Source organism: Phodopus roborovskii, unplaced genomic scaffold (genome assembly GCF_943737965.1).
Source record: "Phodopus roborovskii unplaced genomic scaffold, PHOROB, whole genome shotgun sequence".
In the NCBI taxonomy this organism is placed as follows: Eukaryota; Metazoa; Chordata; class Mammalia; order Rodentia; family Cricetidae; genus Phodopus; species Phodopus roborovskii.
Window position 1 is genome coordinate 9,273,397 of NW_026126480.1, and position 21,484 is coordinate 9,294,880.

A 21,484-nucleotide genomic window follows, 5' to 3' on the forward strand; every position below is an offset into this window, starting at 1 on the left:
AAGCACTGCCCCCGCCCCCGCTCGGCCCGCCCCCTGGCGAAGCTGAGCTGGCTGGAGGGGAGGCTGCCGAGCGAGGGCTGGAGGTGGGTGCGGTGCGCCTGGGTGAGGGGGAGCTCGGGACCCAGCAGACACATAATGGGGCCCTCGGGGCACCTGTCCTGCCGTGAAATGTCATCTGTCGCAGCCTCGCTGTTCTCATCAGTGAAGGGGGTAGCCCCGCCCTTGGCCGCGGGGGAGGGGCGCGTTTCGGGGTTGGGGGTGGACAGGGCTACCAGAGAGGCGGGGCTGGGGAGGGGCGCTCTGTGGGAGGAGTCTTTGGTGGGTGGGGAGAGAGGCAGGGTCTCTAGATGAGAAGGGGCTTCTTGTCTGATCTGGGGTCGGGTTCCAGAGCTGAGGAGAGATTGCTGGATTAGGTGGAGGAGCGCAGGGCGAACCACAGGGATGACAGGGACCTCTCCCAGCCTTGTCGAATCCAGGGCGTGTAGCTAGGCGTGGGCCAGGGTCTGTGGATGTACACAACACCGTTCTTCCCATGTGACTCGAAATAAAGAGCCCATTCCTGGAGCTCAGTGCGTCACACACAAAACTCATTCTACTCCTGCATCCTGCAAAGGCTTCACCATGTCTGTGTCCAGTTGAGGAACACAGGTGATGAATAACTTGCCACAAACGCCTTCAAAGACCCTGCTCTTTTCTGCAGCAAGGAAGACAGGTTTGGTCTGAGGAAGTGCAGGGAAGAAATAAACAGTCTGATACCCTACCCTTCCAGAGTTGTGCATCAGGAACAGTTCCCTCAGCTCCTCCAAATGCCAAGCTATAAGGCACCCCTATGGTGTATTCAGGAGGGAGTGATCGAGAGCCCTTTGTTTATCATTACCACTGTGGGAGGGAGGCATGGGAAGACCACAGGAAGAGAATGCTTAAAAGGAGGTGGTGACAAGGCAAATCAGGACAGTGAGCCAAGACGTCTGAGGAAAGTTCTGCATGAGGGTGAGGGATGCCATCTTTGGCAAAGCATTTCTGTGCAAGCAGATAAATTGCTTCTGGCTGGGTGGATTCTTCTTCTCCCAGCCCACTTTCCCCCTCTGCCCTGATGGTGACAGATTCCAGAGTCCCATGTGTGGACTGAGTCTAGGAAGTACCTTTACTCTTTTTCGAAGTTGGTCCTGTGGAGCAGTCTGTAGGTCTCTTAGAGTTAGGACAGGGCAAGACAACTTAAGATGTAGCTGTTGGGTGTGAAGGGGTGAAGGTGAAGCCTGCAGAGCTCTGAGCCAAAGCCCTTATCCTGATGATCTAACTGGATTAGGTGGGGAAGTTGCTAGTTGATTGGAAGACATTACTCAATTTGAACACTGTTGTCTTTGAAGTTTACCCTGTGCTCTGCCCACTGCCCTACACAATGGAAACCTTCATTGCCTTACAGCCCAGCATTCAGTAAGACCTTGTCTTAGGACTTTGATTCTAAATTGAAAATTCGAGTATTTTAAAATGAAATGTTTTAAAGTATTTATCTCCAAGAAAGGTAAATAAATATCCCTGTTGGTAAATAAGTCTATCAGAGAAGGTGAAAATGGTTCAAACTAAACAGTTTTTTAAAAAAAGTCTTCCATCTTCCCTGCTCCCTGTTCAGGTTTTCTGGGATAGAGAGGGGCTTCCCAGCCCCAACAAGGAGACCAGGCACCTGTCTGTGTAGGTTATTTGTACTAATGAGTGAGTGTAACGTGCTACTGCAAGTCAAAGAGGAGGATTTGAGTTCCACATGTGAGGCCTGGCAGCTGAATGAGATTTGTTTCATTTGAACTCCTGGCATAGGGGATGACAGAGGAAGGAAGTGGCCTGTGTGGCTGGTCTCTGTAGCAGAGCTGTGAAAGTATCTGTTTCTCAAGGTGGTGGTGGCACATGCCTTTAATCCCAGCACTCAGGAGCCAGAGGCAGGTGGATCTCTTGAATTCCGGGACAGTCTAGTTTTCAGAATGAGTTCCAGGACAGCCAGAGCTACACAGAGAAACCCCATCTTGAAGAGAGAGAGAATGTGTCTGTTTCACCTGTGAGATTAGTAGAGATTAGAATGTTGAAGAGTTAGCCCAGTTGGGACTGCTGAGTGAGCTGTAACCCTTTATTGTTACTATTATGGTTTTCATGACCATCATCATCTTCCCTGGGAATTGGCCACAACCTACACAGCTAGTGTATGGCAGAACCTACAGCAAATGCATTATACTGTCCTCTACCCTAAAAAGCCCCACTGGTCCTTTCCGCCTATGCTCAATACACTTGGCTGTAGAAGTAGCTCTCAATAGGAATCAGCAGGAGTTTCCTTCCTGGCACTTAACAGCAGCAGATTCTAGGCTCAGGAGGAAGTGGCAGAAACAAGGCACAGGCAACCATATCACAAAGCCTGGATCCCAGCATGAAGTAGAAGATAGGCAGGCTGTTCCCATGGGACATCTCCCACAGGTCCATCAAGAAGGACCTCCCACTCAAAAACTTCCCCAACTCTGGACCTTGTTGACTATCTTAGCCTCCAGATGCCAAACCTATAATAAACTCAAGTGCAGCCTGCATTCACCTATTCATGCTTGGCCACATTTGCTTTCACATAGACATATACACATATCTCTCTGCTACTTTAACTTCCAAGCCAGGCTTAGTAGCTTGTTCCTATAGTCCATGCTACTCAGGAGGCTGAGGCAAGAGGATCACTTAAGCCTAAGAGCTCCAGACCAGCTAGGGCACACAAAAGGAGAGAGAAATAGACAATGAGCTGAGAGAGGGAAGAAGAGAATGTGAATATCTTAGCCAGGTATGATGGCACATGCACATGCCTGTCATCCCAGCATTTGAGACTGAGCAGGAAGAATGCTTCTAGGCCAGCCTGGCTTCTAGACCTTGTCTAGGAAAAATAATATATGTATGTGTGTGTGTGTATACACACACACACACACACACACACACACACACACATATATCCATCATGCATCTCATAATAGTGAGCAAATTTGCAGTTGGTATCCAATATTTTCCAGGTTGCCCTTCACCAAAAATCTTTAGTTGTTGCCTTTAACAATCAGATGCAGTCATAATCCACATACTGTATTTGTTAGCATCTCTTTCAGCAGAAAATCATCTTACCTTTTATGTAAGTTCATTGATGGTTAGATCTTGGCTATTTTGTTTCTGGCTTATTGGCAATGTGTACTTTTGATTTCATCACTCTAGAAAGCAGATATCAGGGGCCCCCATGAAGCATTTGGTTAGTAGTTAACATCTTGATGGTGTTATGTCTCCATGGTAACAGGGAAAATGTCAGTAACACAAATCTCTAGACTGTGGGTCTCAACCCCTTTGGGGGGTCAAATGACCCTTTCACAGGGTCACTTAAGGCCATCAGAAAACACATGTTTATTTACATTATGATTCATAACAGTAGCAAAATTACAGTTATGAAGTAGCAGTGAAAATAATTTTATGTTTGGGAGCCACAACATAAGAAACTGTATTAAAGTGTCGAAGCATTAGGACAGTTGAAACCCCTGCCCTAGATTATATATCCCTTCCATGCCACATCCATTGATGATCTTTGCCTGAATTTAACATTCAAGGCTGCAAAATTGTATTTTTCTAACTCTACAATTCCTTCTATATTAGGTGGTGTTCATTTTGGGTGAAGAGTAAGTTGAGCAGGGTCTCCTGTAGACCAGGCTGGCCTTGAACTCCTGCTCTTCCTATCTGTCCCTCCTATGTACTGTGAAAACAGGCCTATACCACTGTGATGGCTGGTGCTAATTGTTCACCTGACAGAATCCAGAATCACCTGGGAGGTGGGCTGCTTCTGGGCATGCCATGGGAGATCATCTTGATTATTTTAATTGTGACCAAGGCAACTTAAAGAAAAGCTTGTTTGAGTTTATCCTGAGGGAGAGGAGTCCATCTTGGCAGTAGTAGCAGCTGACAGTTCACATCTTGAACTGCACATAGGAAGCAGACAGAGCAGACTGAGAATAGAACATGACTCCTAAAACCTCAAAGCCTACCCCACCCCCACCCCTCCTAAAAACCTACCCAAATACCACCACCAACTGGAAACCGAGAATTCAAGAGCCTATTGATGACATTCTCACTCCACCACAAGATCCATCTTTTAGCTTTTTTTTTTTTTTTTTTTTTTTTTTTTTTCAAGACAGAATCTCATTATGCTGTCCTAGAACTCACTGTGTAGATCAGGCTGGCTGGCTGGCCTCAAACTCAGAGATCTGCCTGCTTCTGCCTCCCCAGGGCTGGGATTAAAAACATCTGCTACTGTATCCAGCCACAAACCCATCTTGAAGAGTGGGACCGTTCCCTTGATATAAAAATAGAGAAGGGGAACTGGGCTCAGCTCGTTGCCTTCCCTTTCTTGACCGTGGATGCAGGGTGACCATGTGCTGTGCCACAGGCCCCGGCTGCCCCTCACTCCGGCCATACTGGGCTGCACCTTGAAAGTCTAGAATAAGCCCTCCCTGGGGTTCTTTTGATCAGGACATTTTATCACAGCAACACGAAAAGAAACTAAGGCTGGCACCAGGCGCCAAGTATTCCTTCCTTCATTTACAAAAACATTTTCTTCTTTCTCACTCCCTGTTCCCCTCACCCCGTTTTTTCTTTTTGCAGTAATATTATGGACTTGTTTTTTTAAAAAAAAAATCAGTGTGCTAAAATCTAGTATTGTTATTGTTTCTGATACTCAAATTATCCTAAACCTGCCCTTGAGGCCAGCTCCTGTATTCTTCTGTTGTGAACTTACTAGTCTTTGTTCTTTGTTATCTGGCAAAAGAAGTTCCAAGCTCACCTGGAACTTTCCCTTAAAAAATCCAGGAGCCATCCATTTTCTCCAGGAAGCCCTTGTTTCTTCTTATAGGAGATATCTCATGGATTATAGATTGTTCCTAGACTCTCTGAGTGAATGAAACAGAGAGGGGAAGGGGATTATTACATAGTAGGTTTATTGCTGTTACAACAGTTGGTCCTCACTGATAGTAAGCACATCACAAGGCCAATGTCACTAGCCTTTATTATTACTTTAGGACAACTTTGATACCTTTTGTTTGGGCTCAGTATCTCAGTGGTACAGTGCTTGCCTAGCAGTGACAGGATCCTAGTTTGATATCTAGCACCACAATCAATTAATCAATCAATGTCTTTTGTTTTCCTCTCAAAAACATCTCAAGCCTTATTCAAATTCTGTCTCTGGCCCTTAATAAAATACGGTGGCTTCTGCTATTGGCCTGGACACAGGCTCAAGAGTTGTCATTTAGAAATCCAGCCCAGGCTCTTCTCAGTATGTGGTCTTAAGGAGCTGTCTTCACTATTCTGGGCTTTGGCTTTATAATTCTAGAGCCAGGATGATAATCATTCTGCCGATGTGCCGTTTTAATGAAGTAATGTTCTGGGAAATGGTGCCTCCCATGCCTTTGAGCATGTCATAGTTCACTCAGGAAAATTCACTGTCTGTCCCCGCATATGAATCAGAATGGAGTTGAGGTGGCAGATGTGAAAACACAGGGGCAAAGGTCTTCACTCCCAGAAGCTGCAGAGTGCACACCCAGCTGACAGAGTAGCCTCCACACACAGCCTGCCACTGCTTTGAGCAGGTGACCGCATCTCCTCAGTTTCCCCTTTGTAAAGTGAAGGCAATACTTTACTTGATGTAGTGTTTTGGATCTTAAAGAGGCCACTATATTTAACACACCTACAACCAAGTTGGCTACACACAAGTACCCTCCTGGAGTCTGCAAGGACTTGGGATTGCAGGGCACAGCTCTTATGGAACATCTCAAAGACTTCTATTTCAGGGGTCTTAATTAAAGGTTGCAGATGGTGTTTTTCAGGCCCTGGATTGAAATTACCCCTTCCCACAGAGCCAGGTAGGGCACCCTGGCCCCACTGCCCTGTCGAGTGCCTGTGGTTTGCCCAGAGAGAGAGAAAGGCTGTTTTGTTTTGCTTGTTTGTTTGTTTTCCTGCATTTCAAATGTCTGTGCAAACCTTCATAAGAGAACTGTTCATTCACACACAGGGAGGGGCTGTTTCTTGGAACTTCTATTTCCTGATTCAGTTTGCATCCTCATTTACCTTTTGAATCTGGCCTTTAAAGACCTGGTTTTCGTATTTTGCGTTTTCAGTCCTGGGTTGCTGTAGAAAGGTTTTGACTGTTGCTCGGACACCTGCATTGTGCAAGAGCTATTCATCATCCTAGGATTTTGTTCTCCTCTCCTCAGCTCTGAGTGGGCAGAGCTCCAAGCTGTGTACACTGAGCATGTGGATGTGGGCATCTCTTGCTTTCGTTGTACACTGGGGTCCTGTTATAGAAGGAAATGAGCAGAGATGTGAGATTTGGCATTGGATCCAGACCTCAGCTCTTCCACTAACTAGATATGTGACTTGAGCATCTCTTGCCCTCTCTGAGCCTCAGTTTCCCTCCTCTACAAACTGGAGAGGATAATAGTTGGAAAGAAAAGTGGATATTAGATACCTAGGATAGCTGAAGCATACAAACAGGAGAAAGCCCATTTTGGTTAGTGTATACACATTTGAGGCTCAAAGAACTTGTGATTAAATTTATACAGCATCCTGGACTAGAGAAACAAAGAAGACCTTGAGCTTCTGATGGTGGTGGGGAATTGTGGGAAAGTTGGGGGAGGCAACGTGTAGTGAGTATGGGTTGGCTTCTTATATAGGTGACAGTCTCAGGTGACCATAGCTATCTCTGAGTAACTCTCTTCTCAGTCCTAATGAGTTTCCTTTGTACTTGCAAATTCCCTTTCTACAAGTGCATCTGTCCAGAGCTGCTCCTGTGTCTGCACTTTCTCAAAATAACTAAACAATCAATGTGCCAAAGGAGACGTGGCATATTCTGGCTTTATGTGGTCATGTTTGAGGGTGGTGTGTCCTGGACCACCTCAAAGTGTGCTTGGAGGAAAGCATCTAGCACAACAGACTCATTCTTTATGCTTTTCTAGACATCATTAATACACACACACACACACACACACACTAGGGATGTAGCTCCATGACAGAATGCATTCCTGGCATGAATGAGATCCTAGATTGATCCCCACCACCAAAAATTAAAAGAGGTTAATTAAAATGAGTAAAGAGTTCCCAAGTGTTAAATGAGGCCCAATGTAGGTAGCGGTGGCTGGCCTGCCAGGCAGGTTGCAGAGCAGTATGCTTTCAACAAGATGCTTCTGGAGGTTTCAGGCTTTTTAAGGCTATTAACACCTCCTGCTGCTTATGACTTCCTCACCAGCTTTGTCTGTCTGTAGTGTTAGGCTTGGAAACCAAGACTGCATATATTTGGGAGATGCTCCTCAGCTGTGCAACTCAACCCTTAAGCACCACTTTCTGAACCCAGGGCCTGGAATGCCAGGCAAGTACTCTACCACTGAGTTACACCCCTGCCCCATTTTAGTCACTGTTCTAGTGCTATGAAGAGGAACCATGATAAAGGCAACACTTATTTGTTTGTTTATTGGTTTTTCAACATAGGATTTCTTAGTGAGGCCCTCGCCCTGTAGACTAGGCTGGCCTTGAACTCAGAGATCTGCCTGCCTCTGCCTCCTGAGTGATGGGATTAAAGACATGAGCCACCACTGCCTGGCTGCAGCAGGGAGTATGGTGGCACACAGATGGGCATGGCTCTAGAGCTCAGAGCTTTGCTTTCTGATCCACAGGCAGCAGGGAGAGGGAGAGAGAGAGAGAGATGACCTGGCTTGAGCTTTTGAATGCCATGCCCACCCCAGTAAAACACTTCCTTCAGCAAGGTCACAGTTTCTAATCCCTCTAATCTTTTCCAACAATTCTACTATGTGATGACTAAACGTTCAATATGAATGAACCTATGGGATCATTCTTATTCAGTCCACCCTCCTCCCCGGCCGGAAAAAAAAAAAAACAAAAACAAAACAAACAAAAAAAACTCCTACACACATAATAATTCTCTGACCATGTCTTCCTAGAGTTAGTGCAGAGCCTACAGGCTCAGAGAGGACTGCTCTTCCTTCCTCAGATGCCAGTTGTAACTGTAAGTTGTCACATGTGCTTTTAACCAGCTGACTGTATCAGAGGTCCCTGTGACCTTCTACCCAGGCCAGGTGATTTGTAAGAACGACCTGCAGAATGCAGGAAGACAGTCTACTTAGTAGATGTTTAGCTTATTGTAGAAGGATAATTCAGAAAAGGCCAGAGAAGAAAAGGTGCATATGGCCAGGTTGTAGAAAAGGCTGGCAGTTTCTTTCCCTCAGGTGCCCCACTCTCCTGGTATCTCCTTGGGTTCACCAATTCAGGATCCTGTTGTTGAGTGTTTGTGGAAGCTTCAATATGTGAACATGGCTGATTAAATCATTTAGCCTTGGGGATTGTCACTCTCCAGTCCCTGCTGGAAGGTGAGGGGTGGAAATCCCACCCTCTAATAACTGGTTTTTCTGGCAACCAGCCAGTGTCCCTAAGGACTGTCCAGACATCAGCTGTTGACATAAGCCCCTGTGGTGGCAGGGCTTGTTAAATTAATGGAAGATGTCCTTTTCATGTGTATTTGAGGAGTGGGGGCAAGATCAGTAATTATACCAAAATGAACTCGGGCCTAGACCTAGAGTCAGGAGCAGGATGTATAGTTCTTATTACATCAGTCCACCTGGACCTACTGTGTGCTAGACAGTGACTATACAGACTTGAGACCTACTGTGCATTAGCTAGACAGTGACTATATAGACGAGACCTTCTGTGCGTTTTTTAGATAGTGACTATACAGAGATGAGTCCTGTCTTGTTCTCAAAGAGCTAGGGGCTCAGAAAATGATTCTCCAAAGTGACATGGCATGCTGAGTGCTTTGAATTAAAAGAAAACCAACAGGTCTCTGATCCCTTGCCCTTCTGGCTCTTAGCTCTTCTTTCAGGTGCAGACAGGGGCTTTCTCTGAAGATTCCTTACACACCAAAGACAGAATTGCCTTGAACAGCTTCTTAGATATTGGATGCTCAACCCGGAAGATGAACTGAATCACAGGACAGATGGAGGAACACTATACCCAGTGCCCAAACATTTTATCATAGGTTGTCACCCATTCTTCTGGGGATAGCTCTAAACAGCTTTTATACCTGAGATAATCATTATTTACCATGTAAGGATCTTTCCACACACACAACCAGGCCCCTAGTCTTGTCCTTTTTTTCAGGGTACTATATAGACTTCAATAATCTGACCCTTCTTTGGGGTCTGTTTGTGGTACTGTGCATTTACACAGTTTCCTTCCTATGAACCTCTCTACTGTCAGTTTATTTCAGGATTCAATTCTCACCTTCAAAGGATGGAGCTTTTTCTTTTCTGCTCCCTATAGTCACAACCCATACCATCATTTTGGTTTTAATTTAAAGCACTCAGCACTCAGTGTCACACATAACTGAAACAATTCTTATAGCAGTAGATGTCACAGCCCAGTTACTGTATCGATTTCATGATTCATTCTGTTCCAGTTTATAGAGATAATTTATACACAGTGAAACATATTCTTCCCAAGTTATAATTATTCAAGTTTTGACCACCATGACATGGAGATATGCAGAATTTCTATCACTCCAAAATATTCACTCATGCCTCTTCATAACCCCTGCCTTCTCAATAGCCTGACCACTAGCAGATCTCTGTCTCCAGTTGTCCTTCTCAGAATATTATACAAATAGAGTGTGTGCACATGCACAATTCTGAAGCTGTCTTCTTCCACTTGTGGTAATGCTTTTCATTTATATGGTGTGTGTGTGTGTGTGTGTAATAGTTATATAGTTATATATAATGTGTATCTATGAGTCATACTTCATTACATGCTGTACCATAACTTGTTTTATTTTACTTGCTTTTGGATTTGAGCCATCATGAACAGCTACATTAGACATTAACCCAAAGAATTCCATGGCACATAGCTTCCTTTCTCCATGAGTGGAATCACATGGTCACATGACAACAGTAGAACCATTCTTGTCTTCTTATCAGCAATGTATTGTCATACTCTACTGCTGTGTGCTCACCAACTTTTGGAATTGCCAAAGTTTTTCATGAGCACTTTTATTTTCATAGGCTTACCATGGTATTCATTATCTTAATTCCATGCCTTTAATGGGTAGTGATGCTCAAGATTTCTTTATGTTACTTTCCTGTAGTTTGGGTTTTGAGACAAGCATCTTAGAAAGCCCAGAATGGCATAGAACCTGCTAGCAGCCTAGGCTGGTCTTGTGTGACACTTTTCATGGGAAAATGTGAACAAATGTCTACTCACTCCAGGTAGGAAACCACCAAAAGTCCATCTTGATGAAGCAGTGAGTTTTATTAGAGTTACTAAAGGAGCAGAAATGACTCAACAGTATTTGCATTATCAGAAGCCGTGACGGCTCACAAAAAGCTGGATCACACTGCACAGCGTGTAGGCAGCTCAATAGGTTGGAAAGTATCTTGAGTGGCCCATGTGCTCTCAGCCTCCTCCAGGCAGCTTAGCTTGTCTGAGAAATCTCTCTGCAGCCCATATAGTTTATATACTGGAGGAAGGAGAGGCCTAGTGAACCTAGTCAGTTTCAGGGACTTCCTGGAGCTCTTGAATTATTTACCTTTGGGGCTTAAGAAGCTTCCCTGCAGCTGGGAGGTCGTGGTGCATACCTTTTATCCTAGCACCAGGGAGGCAGAGGCAGGCGGATCTCTGGGAGTTTGAGGCCTGCCTGTTCTTCAGAATGAGTTCCAGGACAGCCAGGGCTACACAGAGAAAGCCTGTCTTACTGGCTTTAAAAAAAAAAAAAGGTTTCCCTATAGGATAGAATGTTTCACCTCCCTCCGTTTAAAACAGCATTTCTCAACCTGTGGGCACTGACCCTTTCACGGGGTTGCCTAAGACCACCAGAAACATAGATATTTACATTACAATTCATAACAGTAACAAAATTACACTTATAAAGTAGGAGTGAAAATAATTTTATGGCGGTGGTCACCAGAACATGAAGAACTGTATTAAAGTGTCTCAGTGTGAGGGGCTTGAGACCACTGCCCTAGAACATCCATTTGTTTTGCCTCATGCCCTGCTTCTTAGGGAGCTGCCCTCCAATCTGGACCTTCCTTCCAAGACGGACTGTTTTATCTCAGAGGAAATCGCCTTAAAACAACTGGTGTCGACCAGTCAATCCTCCACTTCAACTTCTGGAATTATAGGCATACCCCATCATGTCTGAGACTTGTCATGTTGTTTCTATTCTAAGACTTAGTATGTTTACCTCTCAAAAACCAGTGCTTACGAGACAAGGACTTGGTGAGAAGGAAATCAGGTTGCTTCAAGGGCTGGAACTATGAGAAGATGGCGATAGGCCATCCTGGGAGCTCAGGCAGATGAAATGGCTTTTATGGGCAGGGAAAGGGATATAAAGAAGCATGAGCAGGAAGGCCTCCCACTGAGGCAGGGGTTCCTTCTCACCTAGGATGTGTGTCTTTTCTTCTCTGGCCTGAACATTGTAATCAGTTACAACCTCCTGGGATATTACCTGTAATTCCTTAGACAAATACATTGCTTTTCCAAAAATTAACCATCATTTACATATTCTAATAAAATCTGTAGCTCATCAGATAAATACTCTATGAAGTTAGAGAAAGGGTTAGACATGGTAGGGGGCAAGAGGACTTCACTTTTTCTAGCACTAAGGATTGAACTTAGGTTTTCTGCATGCTAAGTAAGCACTCTTCTAATGAGTTATAGCCTGGCCCCCTTTTTTTTTTTAAATTTTAAGACTGGAATTTACTAAGTTGATCATGTTAGCCTTGAACTTATAATTCTCCAGCCTCAGCCTCTCAAGTGGCAAAGATATAGGCTTGAATCACCAAACTGAGCAGGATTGAAGCCCTCAGAAGAGTGTTTGTTTGATTGATTGATTGTTTGGACAGGAACTCCCTGTATAACGCTGTATGGCCTGAACCCTGCTATACAGACCAGGCTGGCTGGCCTGGAACTCACAGAGATCTACCTGCCTCTGCCTCCTGCGTGCTAGAATTGAAAGTATGAACCACTATTCCCAGTGAGAAGGGAGCTCTTGACATTGGAAATTTGGGGGGAGCCTTACAGATGCACTGGCTCCTAATTTAGGCCTTAATAGCTACAGTAGAAAAGATGGAGAGTGTGATGGTTTGAAAGAAAATGGCTGCCAAAGGGAGTGGCACAATAAGAAAATGACCTTGTTAAAGGAAGTGTGTCACTGTGGGGGTGGGCTTTGAGGTCTCCTTTGCTCAAGCTTCCCTCAGTGTAATTGTCAGTTCGACTTCCTGTTGCCTGCAAGATATAGGACACTTGGCTGTTTCTCCAGCACACTGCCTGCCTGCATGCCACCATGCTCCCTGTCATGATGATAATGGACTGAACCTCTGAAACTGTAAGTGAGCCTCTCGGTTAGATGTTTTCCTTTATAAGAGTTGTTGTGGTCATGGTGTCTCTTTGCAGCAATGAATCCCTAACTAAGAAATGGGTACCAGGAGTCAGGTACCTTGTGATAGGCTATGATAGTCTTGACCGTGAATTTGGATTGTGGTACTTTGATTTAGGAAAGCAGTAGAATGCTTTAAGCACTGCTTAAAGGCCATACTATTAAGTACACAGAAGACATGGGTGCTAAGAGTTCTTTGAACAGTTGGGGGCTCATTCAAGAGGTTTCAGAGGAGAAGAAATTTGGTATGTTACCTAGAGATAATTCTTGTGATATTTTGGGGAAGAAAGTGGCTGTCTTTTGCCCTTATCTGAAGAGTCTTCTTGAGTTTGAAAAGTGAAGAAATTTGGATTAATTCCATTGGCAGAGGAAATCTCAAAAGAGCCTAGTATAGACTCTGTTGTGTAGTTTTTAGTGGTAATTTTATTTTGTTTTTGTTTTCCGAGACAGGGTTTCTCTGTATTGCTTTGGAGCCTTTCAGGAACTCACTCTGTAGACCAGGCTGGCCTCAAACTCAAGAGATCCATCTGCCTCTACCTCCTGAGTGCTGGGATTAAAGGTGTGCACCGCCAACGCCCAGCTTTGGTGGTAACTTTAGTGAAAATTCATAATGAAAAGGAGGTAGCTGAGCAGGGAAAATTACAAAATAAAATTTTTGAGGAGAAAAAGAGCACCAGGAAGTAAAATGGAGCTAAAGTCTGTGTTCAAGGTGATAACCAGATTCAGAAATGGGATAAAGGAAGGGTGACCTCAGGGCAAGGTCCCACCCAGCTAAGTTTCCAATCTGTGGAAAGAGACTAAAGAAAAACTTAGAGCTGGGTATGGTGGGGCACACTTTTAATTCCAGCACTGGAAAGGCAGAGGCTGGCAGATCTCTGAGTTTGAGGCCAGCCTAGTCTACAAGTTCCAAGGACAGCCAGGCTTAGGCAGTGAAAGACAGAAAGCTGGTGGAGACGTAAATGACACAGCGTGTGCTGCCCTAGCAAGCAGCAGAACTTGGCAGCTTCAGCCATGTGGTCCTGGCTTAAGAATTAAGGATAGAATAAAGAGTGATGGAATAAAGCCAGTGAGGCCAAGCCTGTGTCAGAGTGTCCCTGAATGGAGGCCTAGAGAGAGAAGCCATTCTGGGAATCTGTGAGGGTGAAGCCTGGATTGCCTCGGAGAACCCAAGATGTTAGAGATGCCAGTGTTGTGAGATGCCTGCCAAGAAGAGCTACTAACAGGGAATGGAACCAGCCCAGGAGAAAAAAAGTGTGTTGCAGTCAACATAGCTGAATGTAGTTGGCAATTCAGAGAGCGTTTTAACATCAGACATAGAGATGCAGAGCTTGGAGTTTGCCCAGCTAGTTTTTGGTCTTGCTTTGGTACAGTATTTCGTTGCTGTGTTCCCTTCCATGCATTTTGAAATTGATATAGGTAGGTGTGTGTGTGTGTGTGTGTGTGCATATGTGTGTATGTATGTGTGTGCATATATATATACATATATACATACATATATACATATATATACATACATATACATACATACATATATATACTTGTGCCATTATATGTTGGAAGTATGTGATCTACTTTTTGATTTTGTTTTTTTACAGATGATTACAGTTAAGATATTGTAATGCATCTAGAAGATACTTTGGACTTTGAAATGAGTTTGAGGCTGTAATAGACTATGGAGACTTTTGAAGTTGGACTTAATGTAGTTTTGCATTATGATATTGCCCCCCCTTTGGGGGTCAGGTATTGGAATGTGGTGGTCTGAAAAAAAAAAAAAGTGGCCCAAAAGGAATGGCCTAGTAGGAAGTTTGGCCTCATTGGAGAAAAGTGTGTTGCTGTGGGGGTGGGCTTTGAGGTCTTTGCTCAAGCTTCCCTCACTGTGACGGTCAATTTGACTTCCTGTTGCCTGGCTGTTTCTCCAGCACCATGCCTGCGTGCTGCCATGCTCTCCGTTATGATGATAATGGACTGAACATCTGAAACTGTAAGCAAGCCCCCTCAGTGAAATGTTTTCCTTATAAGAGTAGCTGTGGTCACAGTGTCTCATCACAGCAATAGAAACCCTAACTAAGACAGAGGGAGAAAGTGTATGAATATCAAACGGGACTGGTGACAGTCTGAGGGTGAGTGCCAGAGCTAGGTGTGTTTTGGGATGAGAGTGGAAGAGCAGAGTGGTTTAGACCAGGAATAGTGCTTCAGGAGAATCCGGTCTGAGACCAGATTAGAGTACAGACAGAAGACAAAGCCAAGGGATGATGTAGGGTATAGAGTAGTATGCAGGGGTGAGGGCTAAGCTCCTGTAGTACTTACTGAAATGGGGTCAAGACACGCTATAGTGCTAAAGAACCTAGGCTGCCTCCCAGGCCTTGTTTCCAGCAGCTGTTGGGTCTAGTACAAAGGGACCCTGCTGAGCTCTGATGCCTGTGAACATCTGGTAGAGATGGCCAACAGGCAGCTGTGCACATGTGAGGCTGTAACTCAGTGGCATTAATTCATCAATACTGCAACTACCTCACTTAGGAAACTCTTTGGCCCTCTAGAGCCGCCAGTTCCGCCCCTGTGTCCTGTCAGTGTGCCTTTTGTCCCAGAGTCTGTGAGCTTGTTATGGTAGACACAGTGACCGTGGGGCCTTAGGAGACCGCTGTATGATCTGGAGCAGACCCAGCAGAAGGCTCTCTGGATTAGGGCAGGAGGCCTGCCTTCTTATCCTGTGTCTGCTCCTACTAGCTGAAATTGCTGCCTTCCTCAGACAAAGGCCTGAGAACCATGGAACCATTCTCTGCTACTTTGTGCAAGCAGAGAACTAGTGTTCAGATACCACCCATAGATCTCCAGGGATGCTTTGTGATCTGCCCTCCACATCCCAGCACTTCTGCACTAACCCTGAAGGAGACACAGAGTGTTGTCAAGAAATACAGTTCAGCCCCTCTGATCCCTGAGACTGGGGAGATCAACTACCTCACAAAGCCTAAGCTTGAAGTCTAGTGTTTTAGAAAAGCAGCGGTGGGGGTTGCATTTCTCAAGGATAGAAAAACTAAAACATGCAGGTTGGTGTCTAAAAGAAAAAAGAGACAAGTAGAGCCCGGGAGTGGGAAAAGAGAAGATTCTGGATTAGTTTATCTGATCCACAGTAAGGGTGACCCACTCCTGGATCCTGCTTGTGCCTGCTCAGCTGTGAGCCCCAAGCACCCTTCCCAGCTGCTGTTTCCAAATGCTGGCCTCTACCCCTTCCTCGGCTGCTTGCCCACCCCGTTCTGTCGGACCTCCCCAATGTCTGTCTCACAGCCCATCTGCTCCATGTTTCTGCCAAGAGTTTTGTAACTTCGTTGTGGGCTGTTCCTCTTCAGACACTCCAGATGGTTGATGCTTTTCTGCAGCATACCAAAATGCCCCATTAGACTGGGAAGGATTTGAAGGTCCTTCCAACCAGATGGACAAAGCAGCTGGGCATCTTTGTCCATCCTGGTCCCATCACTGGAGAGAAAGGGGTGTCAGTGTAGATATACTCTTCAAATGGCAGGCACACAGAGAGACTTGTTTGCTGCCTCTGCTGACCCCACCCCCATGGACCTGTGTGTTTAGCAGGATGTTTCATCTCCCAGCTCTTCATGAGTCTGTCTTGTCAGCAAACCTTCACTATCTGTTGTCTGCCCTCCCTCACATTCCACCAGCATAGACTCTTCTGCAGGGCAGTCCTGAGGGTAATTTCTCTTGGTCCCCCCTCCTCCACTGTCAGGGTAACACTGTTGAATCCTTTCTACGTGTTTCCTGTAGAAGCTGAGAGGGTATGCTCTCAAGAACCTTAAAAAGATGTTAGACCCTGAGCTTACAGTTTAAGGAGGCTAATGCCCTAGATGCTGAAGGCTTGGAGGCAGTGAGGGTGTTTTATTGTTTTTCAAAAATATTTTACCTGTTTTTATTTGGTATGTATGAATATTCTGCCTGCATGTATGTCTGTGCACCACAGGCATGCAGTGCCCTCAGAGATCAGAAGTTGTTAGCTGCCATGTGAGAGCTGAGAATTGAACCTGGTCCTCTGCAAGAGTAGTGAATGCTCTACCTGCTGGGCCATCTCTAGCTAAGGGTATTTTGAAAGAGTAGGTAAAGCACCTTCAGGAGCAGCACTACTCTGCAGTCAGCTTCAGATGATTGAGGAATGAGACTCTTCATGGCAAAGTGGGTTGGTGTGGAGGAAATGGGGGGTCCAAAAAGTATTGTCATTTGGAGGCCAGAAATGGAGTGATCCATGTAGTTCTGGTAGGTAGATGGGAATGGCAGTAGTTACAAGTATTTGTAAACTGAAAGAGAAGAATAATTCATTTCAGATGAGCACTCATGCAGTGACTACTGAGCCCAATCACAAAACATCTGTAAAGTATGTCAAAGAATAACATTCTCTAGCTAGTAATCATTTACACATTTTCACAAAAAGGAACTTGAGTTTGGATCCTGCCAAAGCACTCACTTCTCTAAGCCAGGAACAGTAAGTCCTGACCCAGCTGTCCTTGTCTGCAACAGGGATGGATGATGACACTATGTCAAAATGATAGATTTATCTATGCAAATTAGTATTCATAAAAGAATTCAGGGAGCTTTTAGCCCAGGCATGTCTTCCTCTCCCTTTCTTTCTCAGCCCAGTGGCTCTCAGCCTCACTGAAGATTTGAAATCACCAAGGAGGCTTTTCAAAAATTCCTCTGAGTACTAGGACATTGTGTGTGTGTGTGTGTGTGTGTGTGTGTGTGTGCGCGCGCGCGCGCACGCTCGTGCGCCTCTGTCTTTCTTCCCTTGTCACTCTAATGTGCAGCAGTTATCAGCCATTCATCAGGCATTAATACATCTCACCCTCAATGTAGGCTTAACCTATAATTAGGAGTTAAAGATTGTGACTACACAAATCTGGTTGGATAATAACCCATTCTCATTTTACCCATCTAGAACTATTTCCAGGCACCTGACCTCCTACCATGTCTGACCCCATTACACTGAATGTTGGGGGGAAGCTCTATACAACCTCACTGGCAACTTTGACCAGCTTCCCTGACTCTATGCTGGGTGCCATGTTCAGTGGGAAGATGCCCACCAAGAGGGACAGCCAGGGTAACTGCTTCATTGACCGTGATGGTAAAGTGTTCCGCTATATCCTCAACTTCCTGCGGACCTCTCACCTGGACCTGCCTGAGGACTTCCAGGAGATGGGCCTGCTACGCAGGGAAGCTGACTTCTACCAGGTACAGCCCCTGATTGAGGCCCTGCAGGAAAAGGAGATAGAACTCTCCAAGGCAGAGAAGAATGCCATGCTCAACATCACGCTGAAGCAGCGCGTGCAGACAGTCCACTTCACCGTGCGGGAGGCACCTCAGATCTACAGCCTGTCATCCTCTAGCATGGAGGTGTTCAACGCCAACATCTTCAGCACATCCTGCCTCTTCCTCAAGCTCCTCGGCTCTAAGCTCTTCTACTGCTCCAATGGCAATCTCTCCTCCATCACCAGCCACTTGCAGGACCCCAACCACCTGACTCTCGACTGGGTGGCCAATGTGGAAGGCCTTCCAGAGGAAGAGTACACCAAGCAGAACCTCAAAAGGCTGTGGGTGGTGCCTGCCAACAAGCAGATCAACAGCTTCCAGGTCTTTGTGGAGGAGGTGCTGAAAATCGCTCTGAGTGACGGATTCTGCATCGATTCTTCCCATCCACATTCACTGGACTTCATGAACAATAAGATTATTCGGTTAATACGGTACAGGTAAAAAGGCCCTAGCCACACTGGGGAAGAAGTCCCCAAGAAGCTTGTGTCAGCCAAGGCTTTGAAGAGAGTGTCTCACCAGTGGCACAAGGCGGGGACCTATACTAATCTATATTAATTGCATAGCAGGACTTGATTCTACATGCTGAAGTCCACCTTCTGGAATCCACATGTCCTCTAAACAGAACCACCCTTTCTTGGCATTTTGAGCTGGTGATGGGTAGTTGATTATGACAAGTTAAAAGTCAGCTGATACATACAAGAGGAGCCAACAGGAGAAAACTCGGGCTGGATCAAAGGAAGAGCAGTTTTCTCATGGGTTATCACCATACTCTCAGTCAGTATCTCACTTACCCATCTCCAGAGAGAGCGCTGACTGCCAAGGGGTAGGGTGGGAATAAGAGGCTCCTTTGAGTTTCCTATGATGTAAATATACAGCAAATCCTATCATACCTGCTCTTTGTTTTGGAGGATGTGTCCAGGTACCAGGACACCTTTGCCCAAAGGCAACCATGTTTGGGTGGTTTGGAATGCAATATGCTCCCAAAACCCTTTGTGGCTCCACTCAGGGAGAAAGTAAAGTTGTCCCATGCCCTAGAGGAGTGAGTGTCCAAGCAGGAAGGGATGATCCTCCTGAAAAGCCTGAATTGAAGGATTCTTTGCTTGAGAAAGTGGTTATTTTCCCTGCAAAGATGTGATAGTATTGGAGCCAAGACAAAGAAAGACGCATCATGATCCAGCCTGTTGCTTGACATGCAAAATCCTTTTCCCATGAATTGGAAGCCTCACTGAAACACTAATATATTATGAACTCTCAGGGTTGGAAAATAATCCAGTAGTTTTTAGTTCTTCCCCTTCTTCTGGGACACCCCAGTACATTTGGGGATGAGTGCCTCTCCTTGAGTACCTCTAAGGGATCACTTACACCAGCCTGCATACCTACTGGTGACAGAAAGCTCAATATTCCCAGGGCAGCTCCTGCCAAGGTTGAGCCTTGCTGGTTATTAGAAATTTCTTTCAGTATTGACCCACAATCTGCCCTGCCAGGTCCACCTGCTAGGTCTTCTTTTCACACAAATGTTTGTCCTTGCTTTGACTAGACCATATCATTACTCAGAACATAGATGCCCTCTGCAGTTTGTCTTTAGAAGAATTAGCTCCTTTCTATCCTTAAGCCAACCCTCTTTTGTATGACGTTGCCTTGTTCATGGCCCCCAGTCCTTCAACTTTACCCACCAATCATGGCTCAGCATGTTCCTAATTATTTCTGGCAGTAGAAGATCACCGCCTGAGGAGATGTAGTCCAAGAGTGCTCCGTACCCCCACAGTGCCCCTAGAGTGAATGCCCAGCCTTTAATACTCTATTAAGCAAGCAGCCTTCCTCGTCATACTGTCTGGCCCTGACTATCTGTGGGCCTCCCTACGATACATTTAAAGGCAAGAAACCCCAGACCATTACTCCCCAACAGGCAAGGAGCCTTATGGACCTCTAGACTGCACATTGTGATTCTTCTCTGAGAATCCCACTCCCACTGGAGCCGAGTTCCAGACTCAGGCAGAGAAGCCCAGACAGGATCCATGGTGGGCAGAGCAAAGGGCTTCCTTCCAGTGTTACACCGTGTGCATGAGGAGTTTTCATGGTTACAGGCAAAATCTGGTCTTGGGGCACTAAAGTCCTTTCTCTCCCCACAGCAGGACCCAGGTTCTCTGTGGCTGTCTTGAGCCACTGCACCAATGGTACTCTGGAAGGTTCTTCAGAGAACCAACCAGGACAACAGAAGCTATGATCATGGCCAAATAAGTCAAGGAAGAAAAACAAAACCTTAGAAATCAACACTGCCCTTTAATTTTTTTCTCCATAAAACTGCTTTCTACATCATTTTTGGTGCTTCCTAATTCAGTAGCTTGACCTTAAAGCAAGTACAGAACCTGTGAAGCCACTAACACACTATGTGACTGTGCAAGTCACTCACCTCACTGAGCCACCTCCATTTCTTCATCTGCGAAATGGGCATATAGTAATACATAACCCTACCTACCTCACAGGACTGTTGTGAGGATCAAACAAAGTAATGTATGTGAGAATAAACAATAAATGACAATTCCTTTGTGTCTGTTTCCAAAGGGGAAAACTCCGTCTTAAATAAGATGGACCCAGGTTGGAATTCGCTCCCTTGCTTACTGCATCCCTGGCTATGTAACTGAGCTTCTCTGATTTGTTTCCTCGTTGGGTTAACACCTCTCCCTGTCCCAGGAACCTTAAAAGTGTTGATAGGAATTCCAGCTGGTCCTGGAGCACAGCTCAGTTGATACTCTCCCAGTGGATTATTATGGCAGACCCAACCCGTGTCGGCAGAGTTAGCTAGCAAGCCTGGAAATGGGAATGTGGGGAAAAGGTTGCTCTCCCCACATAGAGCTTTATGGATGGTGGAAAGTGGGTTAGCCATTGACAGACTTGACAGGAGTGCACTAAGGGCAGGCAGGAGAGGTGTGAGGGCCGGTGGTCCTCCCACATAGCCACTGCATGGGGGAGTAATGGGGACAGGTGGTGCACTGAACAGTCTCTCCAGGCTCACATCTCACAGGTGAGAGGAGGCACACAGCGCAGTTTGTGTGGAGCCATTGCAATGAATGTGAGTGTGGAACAGGGCTGTTCTGAGCCCCTCGCCCCACCCTCACCCCCCGCAGAGGGAGGGCACCCATAGTCAACCCAGCTCTATACTGCGGAGGCTTCATCACTGTCAGCTCTCTGCTGTCTGTCCCCACACATGGCAGCGTATGGTCAGAAAGGTTGCTGATGGGAACACCAAAGCACGTTGATGACTACTGCATGAGGCCTGCCCCCAGCAGGGTCCCTGCATGCTTGCAGGCCAGCAATGGCTGCCTCCTTAGGTACCATTCTGTGACCTGACACTCAGGACCACCAAATGATCTTTTCTTTTCTAAGGAGGCCAAGCCTCATGACCCTGTCCTGCCATTGGGGTCATGTTCCCTGTACAGGAATGACCACAGTGTTCCTTACCTACACTGCAGTGTTCCACCTCAGCACAGCCCAGACACACCATGTCTCATTAGTCACTATGTGGACCGAATCATAGCATTTATTAGAATTTACCCAATTCCAGCTTCCTTTTATGAATTATTCCCAACAGGCTCTGTGAACCTGAGTGGGGGTAGCCAAGGTCAGCTTGTGGCCACCACACCACCCATCCCTTTTCTGGGCTGCATCTCTTCACACTGACCATATGTGTCTGCCTTGGTGTCCAGG

The 21,484-nt window shown here is 45.8% G+C and overlaps 1 protein-coding gene across 1 annotated transcript; it reads left to right on the plus strand.

Moving 5' to 3' along the window:
• The first annotated feature begins 26 nt into the window (after positions 1–26).
• On the plus strand, positions 27–20,319 carry Kctd21 (potassium channel tetramerization domain containing 21). The gene is made up of 2 exons (XM_051192268.1): positions 27–83; positions 17,409–20,319. Exon 2 carries the CDS (start codon positions 17,438–17,440, stop codon positions 18,218–18,220), a length of 783 nt encoding a protein of 260 aa, XP_051048225.1. The 5' UTR covers positions 27–83; positions 17,409–17,437; the 3' UTR covers positions 18,221–20,319.
• The last annotated feature ends 1,165 nt before the right edge of the window (positions 20,320–21,484 follow it).

Coding starts and splice junctions, on each gene's coding strand:
- Kctd21 (XM_051192268.1), top strand. CDS start 17,438: ATGTCTGACCCCATTACACTGAATGTTGGGGGGAAGCTCTATACAACC.